Genomic DNA, 19,190 nt, shown 5'->3' on the forward strand with positions numbered 1-19,190 from the left:
ATTTAATTTTTAAGCACTTAATTTTTCAAATACCACCTAAGTCAAAAAATTTTACTTACGCATTAAGTGATTTTTTAATTAATGATTAAGTAGATGAGATCATTATCTTTAATCTTTCTCTCTCTCCTTTTAATTTTTTCATGTAACTAATTTGTAACTAACTTTTAAATATTTATTTAATTAAATTATAAACAAACACAATCACTCCTAATATTTGCTACTTCTTTATATTGATTACAATATATAACAGCTTTTATGGTAATTATCCTAATATTTGTTATTTATATATATTGATTACAATATATAACAGCTTTTATGGTAATTATAGGAGGTTTCATTTCATATGCATAAACGGTAGAGCAATAATTGCCTCTCAACAATGAGAAATTCCTCAATGATTCTATCTCGTTACATGAAGTGAGAAAGCATTAATTCAAACGAATCAAAGAATGAGTATTAATTATATGCATCGGAATTGAGATGACTCGATTAAGTCAGTGAGTAAATAATTGTGAAATGGGATGAAATAAAATAAAATAAGTCCAAATGCCTTGTTCTTGGTGATAAGAATGATAGAGAGCAGCTGGACTGATATATATCGATTCACATCTATGGTATACTAATGTATTAGAATGAATGTGGAGTCATTTTGGCCTATCGAAAATATATGGAGCCGGTTTGGCGCTATACACCCATACATATATATATATATATGGATACAGCAACTTAATTCAACAAATTCAATTAAGTGGACCCACCCATTATCAGACTTATAAACCACTCAATTAGAAATTACCTAAAGAATTATATCGATCTATGGTATACTAATTTATTAGAATATAATAAGTCCAAATGCCATGTTCTTGGTGACGAGAGTGAGAGAGAACAGGAACGGCTGGGTTGGACATATATCAGATCTGCGGTATACTAATTTATTAGAACACAACGGTATAACACCCGTAGCATTGCCGCGGGTCAAAAATCTTTTCCATCGACTTTTTATTTTATCATGATAGTTTATGTAATAATCAATATATAGAGTATAATCGAAAATAATTATAAAACTATTTTATGCGCAAATCTCATGGATCTTTGATTAATAGTAAATTATTCACATTTTTTAAGAATACCAGTTAATATTTTATATGGTATAAAAGTCAACATTTTTCACGTTAATCTTAATTTGAATTCTCAATATTTCTAATTAGAAAATCATGATCACAATATAATATACAGTGACCTTGTAATTTTAATTGTACGAAATTTACTTGCAATATGGGTACGATATTCATTAAAGGCATGTCGTAATCATTTTGTCATTGCATTTCATTAAAAAAAACGCATTTCTAACATTAGAAATATAAAGAGACTACTAAACTTGGTCATAAATTGAAATAGATCTTTTTCTCAATATGGGTTGGTTTTAGGCGGTTTGGTACTTATTCCTCTAAAGTAACGTCTCGAGTGTGAGTCTTGTGATTGGAGAAAATATATGATCAAGAGAGTTTTATTTCTTAGTGAGTCAACCTTGCTTCAACCTAGATTAATCCGACCCATTGAACTTCCGAATACCATGTGGTACATTAAAAAAAAGGCTTGTATTAATAAATTAGATAAAAAATTAAAAACTTTTATAAAATAATGGTATTTCCAACGGCATAATAAAAAAATAACAGTATTTTCAACATCAAAAATAAAGAGAGAATTTTTTTTTTTTTTTGGGATCCAAGATCTAGCAATGCTCTTATTAACAAACTTCAAACAGTCATACAAAGCCTAAAGGCTAAAACCCAAAGGCTGTAAGGACATAAAAGCGAATGAGTTCCTCGCAGGCCCAGTAGAAACAGAATTACAGAGGGACAGTTTGTTATCACCAAAAACGAGAGACTATAATATATCTTTAGAGAACACCCCACTCCGGCAGCAGCAGCTTCTGCGAAGTCTTCATGGCTTTGTGCTGCAGGTCTTTAATGCCCAACAACCTATCACGAACTGAGCAACGATTGAAGTGCAAAACAATCTCCTTTAAAGGTTCCTCATCTCAAAAAACTTTAGCAATTCTCTCCCTCCAAACAAAGTATACAGGACTATGTCATATAAGCTTCATCAAGATTGCATATACAGCTTTCCCTCTAAGATGTATGGCAGCCCAACTAAGCTCTTCTCTTCAATATCCTACCCTCCAGTCAATGCCACACTTCTGCAGAATTTTACATCATATCTCTCTGACAAAAGAACAAGTGAAATAGAGATGATCTCCAGTTTCATTGTCCTCCCCACAGAGTTTACAAATAGGATTAGCCATAGGATTCCACCTACAGACCCTGTCCATAGTGTTGACCATGTTGTTTATATGAAGCCAACTGATGAAACTGTGCCTAGGAATACAATAATTGAACCAAACCAACTTATACCATGAAGAAAAATCATAAGATCATCCGGAAACCCAAGGTGCATTAGCTTAACCTTCCTGCAAAAAGGATGGTATACTAGATGCCCTGAATCAGCTGCTCTGAGAGGGGTTTTTTAAGTACTTCAATGACCATTACAAACAAATAGGAGATAAAGGGTCGCCTTGCCTCAGACCCTTAAAACCTTTAAAATAACCATCCATCTCTCCATTAATTTGAGCTGAATATCTCGGACCCGTAATACATTCAAAGATCCAGTCAGTGAAAACCATAGGCACTCCAACTGCCAAGAAAATATTCTTGAGAAAGGATCGGTCCACAGAATCAAAGGCCTTCTTAATATCAGCTTTAATAGCACACGTTGGGCTTACTCCATTCCTCCCAAAACCCTTGACTAATTCATGAGCTAGTAAAATATTATCCCCAATACTCCTACCATGTACAAAAGCACACTGGTTTTGAGAAATAAAGTCGGGGAGGATACCATCGTGCTTGTTCCCTTAAAATACGGTCTCATGTGCAAGTTTTTGTGATTGTAGAAAATTGATGACCGCGAGAGATTAATCCTTTAATGTACTTACCTTACTCGAATCTAGACTAATGTTGAATTAAGGAAAATTATTATACTATAATACATGACAATCGATGTAAAATATTAAAACACTTAAATTTGATATATCAGTGATGAAAAAAAAGCCCCTTTTATCTTATTCAAAATAGAAAGACTCTTAAAAAAAATGTATTGTATTGTATTAATCTTAGTAACTTATAATATTGACAGTGAAATTTTCATATAACATTTTTATGTGAACAATTTACTTAAACTATAAATCTAAATTGGATCAATCTTTTTCCTAGGAAAAACCTACATATTTCGTGAATATGTCTAATCAATTATGTCAAAAGGCACATTTAGAGTACATAGCATGTATTATATGTATTATATGTATTAAACTTTATTGTATATATGTATGTATTATAGATTTTATATAGGTACATATTACAATAGAGTAACCGGATTATAATAAAGCAAATAATCAAAGAATCAGATTTGTCGAGGTTTCTGGACTTTGGCCCTTATTAATTTATCCCAACCCACTTCACCCATCGATCTGATCTCTGCTGAAATGAATGGATCTGATGGTGGGCCGAGTAACTCATGAGATCAAGATTAAGAAACCGTTACAATCGGTTCCGTGCTTTTTCTCCTTAAACAATTCATGATTAAAAAATTATTATTCCTTAGCAGGCTGATCTCTAAAAAGATTATGTTCGAAAAATCCTTTGTTTAAAAAAAGACTATAGGAATGCACGTGCTACGTACACACGGCTTGGGCTTTTACTAAATCTCGTTAATTAGTTATTATATATCTTTATTTCATTTTCTCCTACCCACAATTAAATCCGTGACTCTCTCGTAATGAAAAATCGATAAGTGATAAGCATTTACGTAATGCTAGGTAGACATCTTTGACAGTAAATTATTAACCAATTGGCATCTGATTTTGAGTATTTATTAAGTTTGTTCCATGATTTATATTTTACAAAAATTAAATTGATACAAAGAGCAAGGCATTGTAGTGATTAGTTTTTGTCATTTAAAAAAAAAGGGCTTTAAGAATAATGATATCAGTTAAGAGGTAGAAGCAACATATATGAGCACATTATTTTTGAAAATTCTAAAATTCTGAAAAATGTCAAAAATTTATTATCAAACAATCCATCTTTTATAAATGAAAGTGATTATTTTACATTCATTTTTCTACTAAAATGTACTTTTTAAAGTTATATTTTTTCATGTTAAAGCTTAAGTCATGCCATTAATATTATTTACCTCAACAATGATATATATTTTAATTCATTTATTTCGGCTTAAAGAAAGGAGAAAGGAGAGAAGGAGCATTTAGGATCATTTACTAATATATCTTTTTCATTTTAATTCGGGAAGTGAAATTCCTTTTGAAAGTTTAGGGAGTGACATTTATCAATGAGGAAAAGTTTAGAAAGTTATATTGATATTTGCCCTTATTTATTTGTAATTTATTAATATGGCGATGTGCCAAACCATATGAAAGCAAAGCCAAACATAACATATGAGAAACGTAATAAAGCAATGTGTCAAGTCAAGGAAGAGGCAAACATGACAGGTGACGAACCCAGTGAAGTATTTTTTAGTCATTATAAATTATATTCGTTATAATTTTTTTCAATATATCCATCATTGTTTTCCATTTTCACCACATATACATACGATTATAAAAGTCAGAGTTACTTCCCAGCCAGTGCCATGTAGAACGTAAAAAATTTATCGTTGAGTGACTTTTAATATTTTAACTAATTATAACGCAACAAATGATATGTTACTCTCTTGCCTTGTCACTAGTGGAATTCCAATTTTAAAAGCTTTGTTTAGTCGTAGAAGTCGCAAATTCTTTATACATAGATATACAAATGTTTAAATGAAAATATTCATTATATGGTGGTCCGCAATAAAAAAAAATTTTAATTAATTCCCTATGAATTGGAAAACACTCTCGGCCTCACGAGAAAAACAAAGACGCTTTATCAAAATATAACTAGTAAAAATAAAGTTTAATCAAATATGCGATTTGAAATGGAAAGAAAAAAAAAAGAAAAAAGAAAAAAAGAACTAAATTGAACTTCCTCATAGACGAATCATAGTAAAAACACGAAATTTGATGTCACCTAAATGCATGTTCCAGGAGTAGAGTTAAATGCACTTTGTGTCGTAAACAATAATATGAAATTGGGTTTGCCCTCGATTTTCGAAATTTTGCCGAGTGCCATAAAACCTAACTCGAAAATAAATAAGATATGTGACTCTTCAATCAAATTCCATTTTCGGCCGAATTTCCAGCTAAAAAAAGTGCACATGGCACTCGCATGCCATTTTGAAAAGGGGCAAAATATCACTCGATCAATTACTACATGCAAAAATTGGCCCAAAAAAAATATTACCTACAAAAAGAAAAAATTAAGACTGATTAAATTTTCCCAAGTGTGTACGTCCAGTTTGCTCCTTTGGGAAAATGTTTTTGCTTGAAGATGTATCCTATGCAGAAATATTAGCAGTGGACTATCAACAACATGTTATGTCTCACGGGTGACTATCTCTCAGATATTAGGTCAAGATTATTAATCACATTCCTCTCACGTATTTTATGTATGTAAGATGAGGGTGAAGCTCAAAAGAGGATCGATCACAAAAAAGCCCAAGAAATTTACTCGATTTCGAAGTTCGACCCAGGTATTGCCTCTACAATTTTCTTTTTTGTTAAGTAGTAATTATTCAAAATTAATATCCTAAATCGACGACTACATTGATAAAAATTTGACAAAAGCTGCACATAGCACGAGTATCGATCTTGTATATGTAGTATATATCAGACGTGAGCTCGCACTATGAGCGGATTTTCAATTTGATATGAAAATATAGTTGGTATAGTGATACTTCTCCTCGACTTGGAAACACAAAATTTTAAATTTAAATCTTGTCGATGATGTTTCTGGTATCCCTTGTACCCCATCTGTTCTAAAAAAAATGATGCAAATTATTAAATTGTGATACGTGCGGTGATGATATAAGAACGAATGAATATATAGATGTATTTACCACCCTATTGTTAAAATACTAATCGATCGAAATTAGAAGGGAAAAAATATATCAGAAATTGCATGAATTACAAAAAGGAGAGTGAGGAGAGAAATATGGCAGTAACGGATAGTTATCATGTTGAATTTACCTTCATAACTTCAATCTAATGATAGTAATTAGTAAAATTTATGATGACATGAATAATATCGGAAGCCAAAAGTGAGACGAAAAGAGGTCTTCGACCTTTGTAATAGTACGTACAGATATAGAACATCGGTTTTTATAATAGTATATAAATAGAACATTCGTGGGAAAAAAAAAGACATTTTCTTGATATCATAATTGCTGAGAAAAGCAGCAGATTCATTTGTTGGACAAGCAGAAAAGATAATAAAAAAAGGAAATTCAACATAATAATTCAAGGCTAAACAAAACTGTGAAAGATACTTTAATCTTTATATCGCATATATTGTACAAATATTTCTCCATCTAAGAGCAGAAGCTGGGGAGGGAGGAAGAGAGTAACAAAATTCACCCGAGGCACTCGATCGATACGATTCACTGAACAAATGCAAGCAGGCTGCAGAAGCTTCAGTTTTCGCATGGTACCGGTCGATGAGTATGCTTCTATATACATCAGGAGTTGAGCGGCAACCAGCAAATCATAAGCTTCACCTCAATTTTCTAACGAAGCATCATCTACAGAAAAGGAAAAAGAAAGATATTCGTTTTATTTTAGTTTTACGAATTTTTAGCGTCAGAAAGACTCTTTAAGGATTTTTGAGAGGGGTTTTCGTATCCCTACCTTTGGTCGGATCGACATGTACAAAGAAACTGGCAGCAACTATTAGGTAGCATAGAATCAGCATTAGTCCTTTGAAGTAGTTGGAAGTTCCTTCCTGCAAATCAAGAGAGTTACCGAGAAGGACAAATACCACACATGATAATGTCTAATGGAAGACTCATCGACCAAACAAATATATTGGCTTTGCCTGTTGCATAAAAAGAAACCAGCCGGGTCTCTCGATACCAACCTGCAACAGGAAGGCTACAACTATAACCGTGATGAAGAGCACTGCAGTCTCAAACAGATGAAAATTCAAATCCATGGGACACCCTATTATCCACCCAAAGACAACGCAAAATGGAATCTGCACAACAATGCCAAAAGAGTTATAACATGCACAGACGCCTTAAAATACAGGCAAATAAACAATTTTCACATGAATTTCCATACCCCGAACATCGCAATTTGTGTAGAAGATCCTATTGCCACTCCCAGAGAGATGTCCTGGGAAGAAACACGCAAGCCTTAAATCATGTAAAATTTTGTGAAAAAGAAACTGCTGCAAATCAAGTACGGTTAAACAAATTGCTTACAAGCTTATCTTTCATCGCGAACATTATGGCACTTGCATGCTCTGCTGCATTCCCTACGATAGGAAGCAATATCACGCTGATAAATGCAATGGGTATATGCCATGCTTTAGATGCCCCCTGGAATCATAAACAAGGGATAAGCTGATTAATACTGGCAAGAATGATTAGATTCTTATCCAAACATTAGTAATGGCACAAGAAATAGGGCTTTGAAGGGATCTTACATCAATTGCATCAACCAGGTACTCCGATAAAAATGAGATCCAAGCAGTCATAACAGCAAGCCAAATTATTGCTTCCCATTTAGAGATTTCAGGCTCCTCATCATTGTCATCAGCATTTTGACTCTCTCCACTCGGACTTGGACTCCCTTCCTAGTTCAAGCCATTTTATTTATACATGAAACACCAATGGAAAATCAATAAATTGCTTTGAGATTATTTGTATCACCAAAAAAAAAAAGTCTTTATGAGGGATACGTGGAAGAGAGTAAAAGCTAATGAATCACAAAAGCTGACCAGGAAACCAGATATGAAGAACTCATAACAGATATAAAAACAAAGAAGATGAACCCCATAAACTTCACAGGGTTTATCAGCACTATTATTATTGTCAGGCCGAAGAATGCTAATTGATAAAATGTTCCGGAGGAAAACACCAACCTCATTCAGTGGTACATATTGATGAACTTGAGTCTTTAACTGGTAATAGAGATAAGCACCATATGCAATAAGCATAATACAGCTGCTAAATCTTGAAAGAGCCAACTCTGACTTCCCGAAATGCACCTCACTGTGCGTATAGTGAAGAACAGCAGGAAAGAGTAAACCCATCACTGCCATTAGCAGCAATCCCGAATTCACTACAGCAGTTGACTGTATAAGGAAATTCACATCAGAAATGGCACGGGCGCCCCAAAAGGACAAAAACCAAACACACAAAATAAAGGATGAAAATATGCCCTACCTTGTTAAACACCTGTTCCTTTTTTATGAAGACAAACCCACCACAAAAGAAAGCACATCCAAGCACCAGCAACATGTTCGATAAGATCGAGCCCAGCAATGACTGCTGAACTACGCGTATCATTCCACCTCTCAGTGCATGAATTGATATAATCAATTCAGTCGCATTCCCAAAAGTAGCATTTAGAAGACCCCCAACTGCAGGTTGCAGTTCATGAAGCCAAGTCAGTGAGAAATCGCCCAAGCTAAAATAATAACCAAATCTTGCATAAGGACATAAAAGCTTACCAGTAGCACCAGTATAGAAGGCCAGCTGCCTACACGAAAGAAATCAATAAGACACATCAGCACAAACAATTGTATGCAAACAATATCAGTTATACCATGTACATATCTAGTCTAATATAACGTAAATCGGGGTGGCAAGGTCTTACTCGGTAGCATAACCTAATCGCTCAGCTAGAGGAGTTATACCCAACAAACTGAAAAAGAAGACTAAACCCTGCATGTCACGTAATTGAAAGGTCAGCATAATAACCACAGGATGCAGTAATGGAAAACAAAAAATCCAGTTACTTCTTTTCCTGACATAATAGGTAATTGCTCACCTGATTACTAGTTAATATATGAACGAGAATGGCTACAGGTCCAAAAGGCATAAGCAAGTTTAGCTTATTCGAGAAGACAACGGTCTTTATACTCCTACATACACCGTTGCTCAACATCTTCACACTACTGACTCGTGAAACCCCAGAAAAAGACCCTTCATCAGCCACACAAATAAAATCAGACTTCTGTGTCACGTTGTCCATGCCGTGGAGGTGCGATTTGTCCTCGCGTCCACGGACTGATCTTTCATCTAGTGATCCCATCTGCCAAATTAAATTCCTTCAATAATCATTACAACTTGGCGGCATGTATTCAAGGAACAATAACTCATGGCATCTACAGTTGACTGCTACGGAAAAAGTGCTCCTCCAACTATAACATGAAGGACAATCGCATGTACCTCGAGCTGGGGAATGGCGTTGAGTTGCAACTTGGGATCCATTTTCTTCTGCTAAAAGAACAAGAAAACATCCATATCCACCAAAAAGCATCACCGCATCATTTGCCCTGTCAAGTTTAGGGAAAGAAAGGAATCCCAGTTATGAGAATTTAATCTACTCTAATAAAACAAGAGAGGAAATAAGGAGGATAACAAGAAAGAATACTGTTGGCGGGAAATAGTTTTCGGCATTCTAACATCTATATCCAAGTGAATTCAAAGACCACGGAAGTTGATTATGCAAAAGGCACATAAATATCCATTCAAGTCAAATATCCATTTAAATCTTCCCCCGGTTCCAGGCTGCAAGGAGATGCAGCCTGTACAACTGACCGCGGTTTCTGGTAAATGACATATCAATTTCTCCATCTGAATACCAGCAAGGGACAGACTTCCATTATACTAATGCATTTACTAATTCAGTGCCCAGATTTCCTTCTAAATCCGTAACTGCTTTGAAAAACAGCGATGTAATTATCCTTGAACGGAACCAACTCTTTAGCCACCCATCCCCGGCCAGAATAACTGCCCATACAAAACTTTTCCCTGGCTCGATCCCCTCTATAATTCATACATCTTCTTTGATATCTCCAATTGCATGCTTGACCCCGAAAATTCATCCACAAGTCCGAAACCTTCAATCATCACAATAGATCCTTGCAATCTGCAAAAGCTCTTCCCCACTCCACAGCACATACTCGATCAAAGTGTCCGAATACAAACCTCTAACTATCCTCGCCGATCAAACATCCTAGTTCATTCCCGAATGCCCCGAAATATTTTACCTTTTGACCCAGATGAGAGCAGGAACCTAAAATCCAATGGAAAATTCACATGCGATCCGAACCCAAAAGTCAAACACGAACCCAGAATCTCCCGACCACCATTGACAAGGAAAAACCAAACCTTTGGATCTGAGAATACAAGCCCACCTCGCCAAGACAAGGATTGCCCTCAAGAAATCACCAAAACCGAGAAGATACGACACGCATTTCGCCCCCAACAAGAAAAAGAATCAGGGAATTCCCGAGAGTTTGTCGTTGGAGAGCGGCACCGGATTCTCAGCCTTGTTCTTATGTACTAAAAATTAGAACTTGTTCCATAATTAGCGCGCAACACAGAGACAGAAAGAGAGAGGGAGAGAGAGATGAATCACGGGCAGAGACAAAAGAGAAGATGTAGCGGCAGAGAGAGAGAGAGAGAGAGAGATTTACAGAGTAACGACTCGGTCTCCTCCGGTTCCTCTGCTCTTCAATGGAAGGTTTGAGCATCAGACAGAGAGAGAGAGAGAGTATTATGAATAGGGTTATTATACCGCCCAATCCTCGGCGGTTGCTAAACATAATGTTCCACCATTACTCTCCAATCTTCTGCTTTCATCAGTACCTTCTTCTTCCTATTCCTCGGTCCGTCCCTCGATTTTTTTTTTACTTATTTAGAAATAATAGTTCACAATTACTTAAATTAAAAACCTCGCCCGCCAAAGATAAATTAGTAACTTTTTATATTATTACTATTTCTTGTTTTCCCAAAAAAAAAAAAACAAGAAGAAAAACTCACCTATTGGTTAAGGGAGAAAGAACAGAAACCTTTGCACGTTCGCATCTGGGTTCTCTGACATGCCAATATGCCAATGGCGTATTTAGATTTCGTTTGGATTGAAAGTTGAGTTGAGTTGAGTTGAATTTTGGTTTTAATTTGTTTGTAATGATTGTATTGTTGAATTATGAGAAAAAGTGTGAAAAAGTAATAAATAATTAAGAGAAAATAATGATTAAGTAATGATTGTGTTGTGGAATTATGAAAAAGTAATGAATAGTTAAGAGAATTTAATATTAAAAATTGAATTGAATTGTTAAAAATATTTTTTTTTTAAAAAAAAAAAAAGTAATGATTGTGATGTTGAATTGAAAATAAGTGAAGTAGAGTTGAGTTGAGTTGAATATTGTTCCCAAAACAAATACACCCACTGTCTTTAAGTAGATATTTTATAGCCAAGGAGTCGCCCTGCATTCGTTGACATGCGACCCGCATCCTTCCCGGCACCTTCGCTTTGGGGAATCTCTATCAGTGCTGTATATTTCCGCAAACACTGATGGTTTTACAATAAAACATTTTCGACATTTTCTAAGTCCTTTAATTTAATTTTCATTATATATATATATATATATTTATTTATTTATTTATTTTGCTCGAATTTTTTCATTATATATATATATATATGTCTGTGTTTATATAGATAAAAATATCTGATCAAATATAGTTATCACAATAACGTGGGGCCTTTAAATTGGGAATGCCTTACGATACAGGTGATCGACTGTTTAGAAGGCTGCGGGATGCAAAGCCCATATTTTCAATTTACATGAAAAGCTTGGAAGTCCTTTTTTATGATCAAAGGCTGTCTATATCAGCATTTCGGTCTCCTCTCGCCTTCCACGCTAACTCAGCATCGTGATGACTTTTCATCAAATTAATTTTGAAATTTATGGCTTGGAAATTACTTGGAAGGTGCCCCGTGTAGTGTCAAAACGGAATATATCCTCCCGAATAATTAAGAAATTAATATGGCTAGCATAGAAGTTGGGGGGATTTATTAAACATCGCGATCAATCGATTCACGAGATGTTGATGCTTTTCGCGAATTTTCTCCGATCGCAATCCATCTTGTAAGTCACTTGAATAAAGTAAATTTTACTGAAATTTATAATAAAAAAAGGTGAATTTTTCGAAGATTTTCATATCTTACTTACTTTTTTCTGTTTGAAATTCCCCGAAGAATTTCTTCCTGCACCGGAGGAATCGGAGAGCAGAAGGAGAAAGCCGGTCGGAAGTCGCCAACCTCGGCATTGCTTGGACCGGCCGAATGGAATCTGGGCCCAGCCCATTAAATTATAGATAATAAATTTAATAAAATTCTGCTTTGGGCCCGCTCCGTTGCCTTCATGCAAATCTTATCCCACATCGAAACAACATACTCGGTATCTCGCCTTTATAAGAACTGGGGAGTTCAGCAACGGTTGTCTCTTCGGAGACATCCGATAAAATTGGAACGATACAGAGAAGATTAGCATGGCCCCTGCGCAAGGATGACACGCACAAATCGAGAAATGGTCCAAATTTTTTTTTATCTTATTTTTCTGCCCCAATATTTTTACATAGGAGGACAATTTTAACCTAAGCAGGTGCATTTAGTCGATTTTAGCACCAGCATAAAAATCATTTCCAGCAGGGCCGAGGAGAAAAACCGCAGGATCTAAATCCTCGAGTTGATCCTAGCCAATGTGCTTCAAATAATAGAATTTTTTGGGAACTTAGTTTGGTCGTAGGGTTTAGTTTTATATTTATTTTTCGCGTTATGAGACCTATTCGGTTTCAAAATGGGAAAGAAATACTCCGACGCGCTTCGAGTTTATTTAAATATATCGAGGTGTGTTTATCGTTTTGAAACTCATGTTTTGCATAGTTAGCGTGTTGACATTATAATCATTATGATACAGAGTGAATGTTGTAATGTGAAGTAATGAGTTGTACAGCGGGGTTACTTTGTTGAAATAAGAAGATTTGCAATTACGTTAGCATATTTTTCTAGTAATTCAAGTAACCCGAGAATCGGACCGAGAAAAAACAGTACCCTTCCAGGGACTCTTTTTTCATGGCATTTGATTTCGGTTCTTGGAGACGATCTATAATTAAATCCCTAACCTGAAAAGGTCAGTTCAACCTGACCTGTGCTCACCCCTAAATATTCAGCTTTCGTTGCATATTGTATTTCAAGAATTTCGACAATCAACTCTAGTTTTGGTGACGGAAACACAGTTTAATAGAGATTCTTCAGGTTAAAAGAGAATCTGCAAGGCATTGAGCAACTCATTTTCGGGATCTAAGGCCCGTGATCGGTATCAAAGATTGAAAAAGAATGAAATGCAATTGCTATATTCGCATGTTATATAGCAATTTTCATTATTGCCTTTCCATCCTCTCCTGTATCATAATCATTCATATTCCATCGTCCCTTTTCCAACAGTATAATAAGCGGCGGAAAAATGGAATCCCCTGACAGGGGAAAAAAAAAAATTGAAATCCAATCAATTTCCCGGAGAGGGGATACATGTGGGATGTTCAATGAATAATTAACATGGCACACCTAATTAGACTGCCCACACAAAAAAAAAAAAAAAGAAGCCGCCACAAAACTGTCATAAGCGGTTGAGTTTTGACTCATTGGATCGCCTTTACGACTTGGGGCAGAGATTTGAGGAGAGACGCAGAAGGCTTGCGAACGGTGTGATTGAGCAAGACCATTAAGGTCAGAAGCGTCAGAGCCCCAGCTTGATGGGCAGTGCCGAGAGAGACCGGCACATATGATAAGAGTGTCGATATCCCTAAAGTGACCTGAAGAAACGCATTAAACAGGTTATGCATGTTCATATCCATCAAAAACATAAATCATTACACCACCATACCAGCTACTGCTTGTTATTTTTATGTCCTTGGTAATAAGAGAAATCACCAAGGAGAAAAAATTACCTGCAGAGCAGCCATGCCAAGGGCGGTCCCGATTAAAGATCTAACCGCAGGGTGTATGTCCAACTTCCTGGTTGACCACCATAGAACGCCAATTGAGACCAAAGTTGCGGTTGCGAGAACACGGTGGTCAAACTGTACATAAACAGGGATCATCAACTATCATCAGGCAAAACCTATAATGTTCTTTTCAACGTTCATATCCGATAAGGGAACTGATGCAACTGTCCAAGAAAAGAGCGAACAGAGTTACGAAGGATGGAATACTATTGACGAGGCACTTAATAGACAGATACCTGGACTAATGAAGTGTTCTCAAAGAAGTTCCGGAGCAGTGGCTTCATTTCGAAAATGTCATCGGGGATCCACGTGTCTCCCATCTTCGGAAAAGTGTTATACGCATGACCCTGTCAATGGAAACAAACATCATCATTACGTCCTACGTAGAAACATGAAAATAAATCCGAGAACCAAAATTAAAGTGAGATATGTTACATACTGCATCATTTCCAGCAACAAACGCTCCTGAGATAGCTGTTAAACCAACAAGCAAGCTCACAGGGAGGGCGATTCTTTTTACTTTAGCTGCCCCACGGACCCATGCTACTGATTCGGCAGGTGGTTCAGGCATAACCACAGAACAAGCAGTCCAAAAGAGGCCACAATAAATAGCAAATGCAGAAGTAAGATGAGCGGCGAGTCTATATGGGCTTACCCGTGGTTGGACGTATTCAGATGGTGGCTCCTGATGGTAAAAAGAGGCTAAATAAGAGAAAAATACATCTTTCTTACTTTTTCTAGTGTACGAAATTGAAACCTTAGTGGAAATCAGAAAAATTCAGCAATGTTTACTTCTAAGCCACTCTTGACCATCCACCAACCAATCAGACCCTGCCCAGCCCCGAGAGCGAAAAGAGCTGAGAGCTTTAGACCGAGGCGTACAGTTATGTATCCCTTTCGGAGAAAATATGAGAAGGGTAAAGCAAACATGATGCCTAGAGCCCTTCCCCACATACGATGGGCATATTCCATCCAGTATATAAACTTGAAGTCTTCAATGCTCATCCCTCTGTTCACCCTGTGAGGCACCATATGCACATTAAGAAAATGCAGCACAGCACTACTTCAAATGGCATATTAGTAGCAATTGACGCATCCTAGCAAACCAATATTTGTGCAGGCAGATGACAGAAATACGGCGACATCATCAGAGTACAGTACGTAATATTTATGCAGCAAGAAGTCAAAATAGTTAAGGTCCTAGCCACTTTTCTATTACTTTCTCTGAACTGAATTTAGATGTTGCAGGGGTTTGGTCAAAAGGAAACCAGAAAGAGTTTCCCAATGGTAAGGAATTAGAATTGCTCAGGAACACACATACATACAAATATTAAGAGGATACAGATTCTTGCAAAGTCTTACTGTTTATATTCAGGAGACTGCTTGTATTTCTCGAATTCTTTCAACCAATCCTCGTCCGTGAGAGGAGGAAGATTACCAGTAAATTTCCAATCAGTCATTGAGAGACCGGAGCGGGTTAGTCGTGTGACACCCCCTAGTACGACCATACTAAAGACCCAAGCAGCAGAACCAAAGAGCCAGATGCCAACCAATTTCTGTGCCTTTGGCCCTCCAGTCACTAGTAGCTTCAAGCCCCCCTTGCTTCCCGCGGCAACAGGAAAGGCAGTAGACATATTCCTCCAACAAGGCAAACTGCTACCCTGTAAGAAGCACAGACAGTACAATCTCAAACTGAGTAGATGTACAGTAAACTGCCAAAACTACAAGCTAAGCAACAATTCATGTAAACTCATGGAAATCAAAAGAATTGGTCTTTTGAGGGCATCCAACCTTTCCTATCAAGCCCACGGGGTACCCGAGGAAGAACATCAGGCGTTTGAAGAACGTGATTTTGGAATCATAAGTGGTGAACTGAATTCTCAACTTCATTGAATATCAAATGTTAGAGAACAAATTCCCCACACTGCTGTCCTAATGCATTTGTTATAGCCTTATATATGGGGACCTAATTTCCGTGCCACCGAACTTAAGCAAGTACCTAACAAGTGGAAACTATGAATGTGTGAAGATAGCACAATGTTGAGGTTCCTACTGTAAATCCTAGGCCATTGATCTTCATCAGAATAGTCAGTTCAGCTCATTTCCAACTTTCCAAAATCACGAGGAGACGGAGCAAATGGAAATAGAACATTGCGTCATCGTTTCAATTGATGATATCGAAAACTCCATTGAATTAGAGTTACAGATGAATTGCTGCAAAAACACGTCCCTTGACGTAGAGGAACTATGAATCTCGATACATCCATAACGAGCTTCGAAGAGCAAATCTCATTATGATCACGACGGAAATGTAGAGGATCGATGAAGAGGGAGGAGAACTGGAACCTTAGGGAGAGAGCTGAACCCGAAGCCCGAGCTCCTTGCTACTGTCGAAGGGAACAACCTGTACGGCGTCCCCCGGAGCAGAGCTCTTGAACCCACCGCCGATGAAGACGTCGCCTCCCTAACCGTGCCATGGAGTGCTCCGCTCTTCTTCAGGATCGTCGGTATCGTCCGGATCCTCTGCCACATTCTCTCTCTCTCTCTCTCTCTCTCTCTCTCTCTCTATTGTAAATTCCGACGAAGGGTTTAGCGAGGGTCTACGTAGCACGGAGGAGGAAGACGGACCAGAGTTCACTCCGTTGGTGAGCTCTCGACGGCGTCGTTTTCCTTCTCATCCCGTCGTTTAGATGGCGCCGCTCTTCATTCAACGAGCACATGGCTGCCGTTAGTAAACGGAGCACTGGGCTTTATTTATTGCTCTTTTTTTTTCGGTAAGTTATTTATTGCTCTTTTTCATTATAATCATTTTTCCCCAAAGTCAATTTTTATTTTGAAAAATAGATTTTGCAATTTTCATTTCCTCCCAGTAATTATATCGTTTTTCGGTAGGAAAAACGAGCCATGAGGTATCATCATCTTAGTGATTGGCCGCTCAAATGTTGTTGTAAAACTTGATAACGAGGTGCTTCCAATGTATTTTGACCTTTGAGATTAAAAAAAAATATATTTTTATGGGTTACATATGATTTTCCATTCAAATGGGCCTCCAATCAATTAATTGGACCTTGAGCCCAAGTTTTGAGTCCACCACAATCCACATGTTGGGCCGGGTCAACTATTGGGCTGGCCCATGGACCAAGGGGGTTGGCAATGAAACTTAGGTTCGATTCCTCGAACTCCCGGTCGATGCAACACGGCTACCCAAGGACTCAAACATAGCCAGCTCGCTACAAGATTCGAATCAATGAGTGCCCCTCGAACGAAAAATATAATAAAAATAACAACTTGAACATCATAAAATGCTCAAACCTCCCAACTGTACGACACAAAGTACGGACAAACCCATCTATCGTAATAAGTAGTTACGACGCACGAAAACTCTAGGCCGATAAAACTCCAAAGCCGATATGCATAAAGCGTTCTCAAAAAGAGGGGATATAGCATACTAATCCGAATTGTCGCTTTTAAAATCATAGATTTTTATAAACTTTGATGGTTAGACAAGGTAATCGAACGGTCAAAATATGAAAACAACATTCACGAAGCGAAGCGTTTGGGATAAGTGCTGAGAAGGACATGATATGATTATGCGTAGTTCAAAAGCGGCGTGCGCCCCATTGTTTTGGGGTTGTTAATGGTTACCTTCGCTGTTGGTTTTTTTTTTAGAATCACTTTATGGGGATTTGGTGGTGGTGTGTGTGTGTGTTTGAGTGGGCTCTCTTAATTTCAATGGTTGACATCAAAATAGACACTTCTCAAATGAGGTCCTTCCATGTACTCCTACGTGGATTGCACTCTACCCATATACATCAATTGAAAAAAAATTTAAATTGGAATAAAAAAAAAATCCCCTCTTCATTTAATTCGTCAAATTCACCAATCTCTTGTAAAATTCTCATCATAATTCCGTTTCTCTCGTGCCTCGAACCTTAGCTATTATCTGCAAACGACTTGTTATATTTTGCCTATTCGTATTGCTTCTTGACTTTTTCGGTGATTTATGACTTGTTTGGTTTTAAAGTGTGATTACTTTAACTTAATTTTATTCACAACAATACAAAATAAAATGGTGGACCCCATATATAACCATTTATACCACTTTTTTTTTAAATTAAAATTTCATTTTAAAATCCTATTGTCAAACTAAATGCGTTGTTAACATCCTACAACATCACTAGGTTATTCATTTTGAAGTAATTAGTCATTTGAAAAGATTATCAAAAGAAAAAAAGTACACCTTTTTTTCGTTTATTTTTTATATTAACGGTTCGTTGTGATTTTTTTTTCAGTAAAAAATGAACGTAAACAGATACCCTTCAATAAAGCGAAAAGGGATTGTAGAGATATTAATTGTTTATTAAGGGGAAAGATAACTTTTTTTAGGGAAACTAGAAAACTTAATTTACTATCAATTAACAAACATTGTGGTGCTAAGCCTTCGAAAAAGAAAAATAAACAAATAAATTGAGTCAAACACAAAATAAGCACCACTGTCGGGCATCATTACATCATTTCCCAATCAACTGCAGTTCTGCGGGGCAATGTGTTACGCCGCTTGATTGTTACTTTATCTATTTATGAATAATATGTATTATATGAGGGATTAAGGGATGATTTTCATCAATCATCATCCTTAATCTATGATTTATGAAACATTCAACTTCAATACGTGTATCACTAAACACCGACATTTGTCTAATTCCAAAGCTAACATTGACTGGCTAATAAGAAATCAGTGACTAGCCCCAAAATTCTAAACCAATGACGTCGATTTTCTCTTGTTTAAGATAAATTGCTGTAGTGTCACTGTCAATGAAGACACTCGAACACATGTCCGAGAAGTCCAAAGCGAATTGATCGAAGAATTCGTGATAAAGCTCGATCGAATCTCTTTCCTTTCCCTTTTAATATCAAATATGAATTAGGATTTGACTTCTCTAGCCCATTCAGCACGGTAATATTGTTGTCGCAGGCAAGAATCACTCGTTCTCCGTATAAATTGTCGTGTACAATATCGATATGTCGAATAAATAAAATAAAATAACGATACTCAACGAAACTTCATATTTTACGATATATATTCAGCATCAATACGTCAAATAAATCAGTTCTGGAATGATGCCACAATTGGCATTACATTAAGTGGGTACAAAATGACCCGTCACTTGTCAATAGCTATC

At 36.7% G+C, this 19,190-nt stretch overlaps 2 protein-coding genes and 1 non-coding gene across 8 annotated transcripts; 1 reads left to right on the plus strand and 2 right to left on the minus strand.

Moving 5' to 3' along the window:
* Positions 1-6,335: 6,335 nt before the first annotated feature.
* LOC116214949 (vacuolar cation/proton exchanger 5-like) lies at positions 6,336-10,838 on the minus strand. Of its 6 annotated transcripts, none has more exons than XM_031550472.1 (13): positions 10,635-10,838; positions 9,382-9,488; positions 8,981-9,260; positions 8,807-8,874; positions 8,661-8,689; positions 8,374-8,570; positions 8,070-8,282; positions 7,632-7,781; positions 7,408-7,524; positions 7,265-7,318; positions 7,062-7,178; positions 6,833-6,926; positions 6,336-6,726 (listed from the first exon to the last, which is right to left on the minus strand). In XM_031550472.1, exons 2-13 carry the CDS (start codon positions 9,450-9,452, stop codon positions 6,704-6,706), a joined length of 1,413 nt encoding a protein of 470 aa, XP_031406332.1. In that variant the 5' UTR covers positions 9,453-9,488; positions 10,635-10,838; the 3' UTR covers positions 6,336-6,703. The 6 variants fall into 6 exon arrangements, with proteins under 6 accessions (XP_031406332.1, XP_031406335.1, XP_031406333.1 ...); XM_031550475.1 differs by having other exon boundaries at positions 8,981-9,244; positions 10,635-10,836; XM_031550473.1 differs by lacking the exon at positions 10,635-10,838 and adding an exon at positions 10,353-10,603.
* A 1,604-nt stretch (positions 10,839-12,442) lies between these two features.
* Positions 12,443-12,545, plus strand: LOC116215752. The gene has a single exon (XR_004158552.1). It is a non-coding gene; the product is annotated as a U6 spliceosomal RNA (small nuclear RNA).
* An 862-nt stretch (positions 12,546-13,407) lies between these two features.
* LOC116215592 (cytochrome c oxidase assembly protein COX15) lies at positions 13,408-16,611 on the minus strand. Its single transcript, XM_031551352.1, has 7 exons — positions 16,354-16,611; positions 15,370-15,668; positions 14,800-15,025; positions 14,447-14,692; positions 14,244-14,354; positions 13,951-14,082; positions 13,408-13,815 (listed from the first exon to the last, which is right to left on the minus strand). The coding sequence occupies exons 1-7, from the start codon at positions 16,537-16,539 to the stop codon at positions 13,642-13,644; spliced, it is 1,374 nt and encodes a 457-aa protein (XP_031407212.1). The 5' UTR covers positions 16,540-16,611; the 3' UTR covers positions 13,408-13,641.
* Positions 16,612-19,190: the final 2,579 nt, after the last annotated feature.

The sequence above is a fragment of the Punica granatum genome, chromosome 7 (genome assembly GCF_007655135.1).
Source record: "Punica granatum isolate Tunisia-2019 chromosome 7, ASM765513v2, whole genome shotgun sequence".
Classification (NCBI taxonomy): Eukaryota; Viridiplantae; Streptophyta; class Magnoliopsida; order Myrtales; family Lythraceae; genus Punica; species Punica granatum.

Bases quoted from the DNA above. Each gene is read 5' to 3' on its own strand.
- LOC116215592 (XM_031551352.1), bottom strand. From the start codon at position 16,539: ATGTGGCAGAGGATCCGGACGATACCGACGATCCTGAAGAAGAGCGGA. The intron at 15,669-16,353 runs GTTCCAGTTCTC...TGCTTCTTACAG, and splicing joins GGTTCAGCTCTCTCCCTAAG to GGTAGCAGTTTGCCTTGTTG. The intron at 14,355-14,446 runs GTATGTAACATA...TTCCATTGACAG, and splicing joins TTGTTGCTGGAAATGATGCA to GGTCATGCGTATAACACTTT.
- LOC116214949 (XM_031550472.1), bottom strand. From the start codon at position 9,452: ATGTTTTCTTGTTCTTTTAGCAGAAGAAAATGGATCCCAAGTTGCAAC. The intron at 8,690-8,806 runs GTAAGACCTTGC...TCTTTCGTGTAG, and splicing joins CGATTAGGTTATGCTACCGA to GCAGCTGGCCTTCTATACTG. The intron at 7,782-8,069 runs GTTGGTGTTTTC...GGCTTGAACTAG, and splicing joins AATATGTACCACTGAATGAG to GAAGGGAGTCCAAGTCCGAG.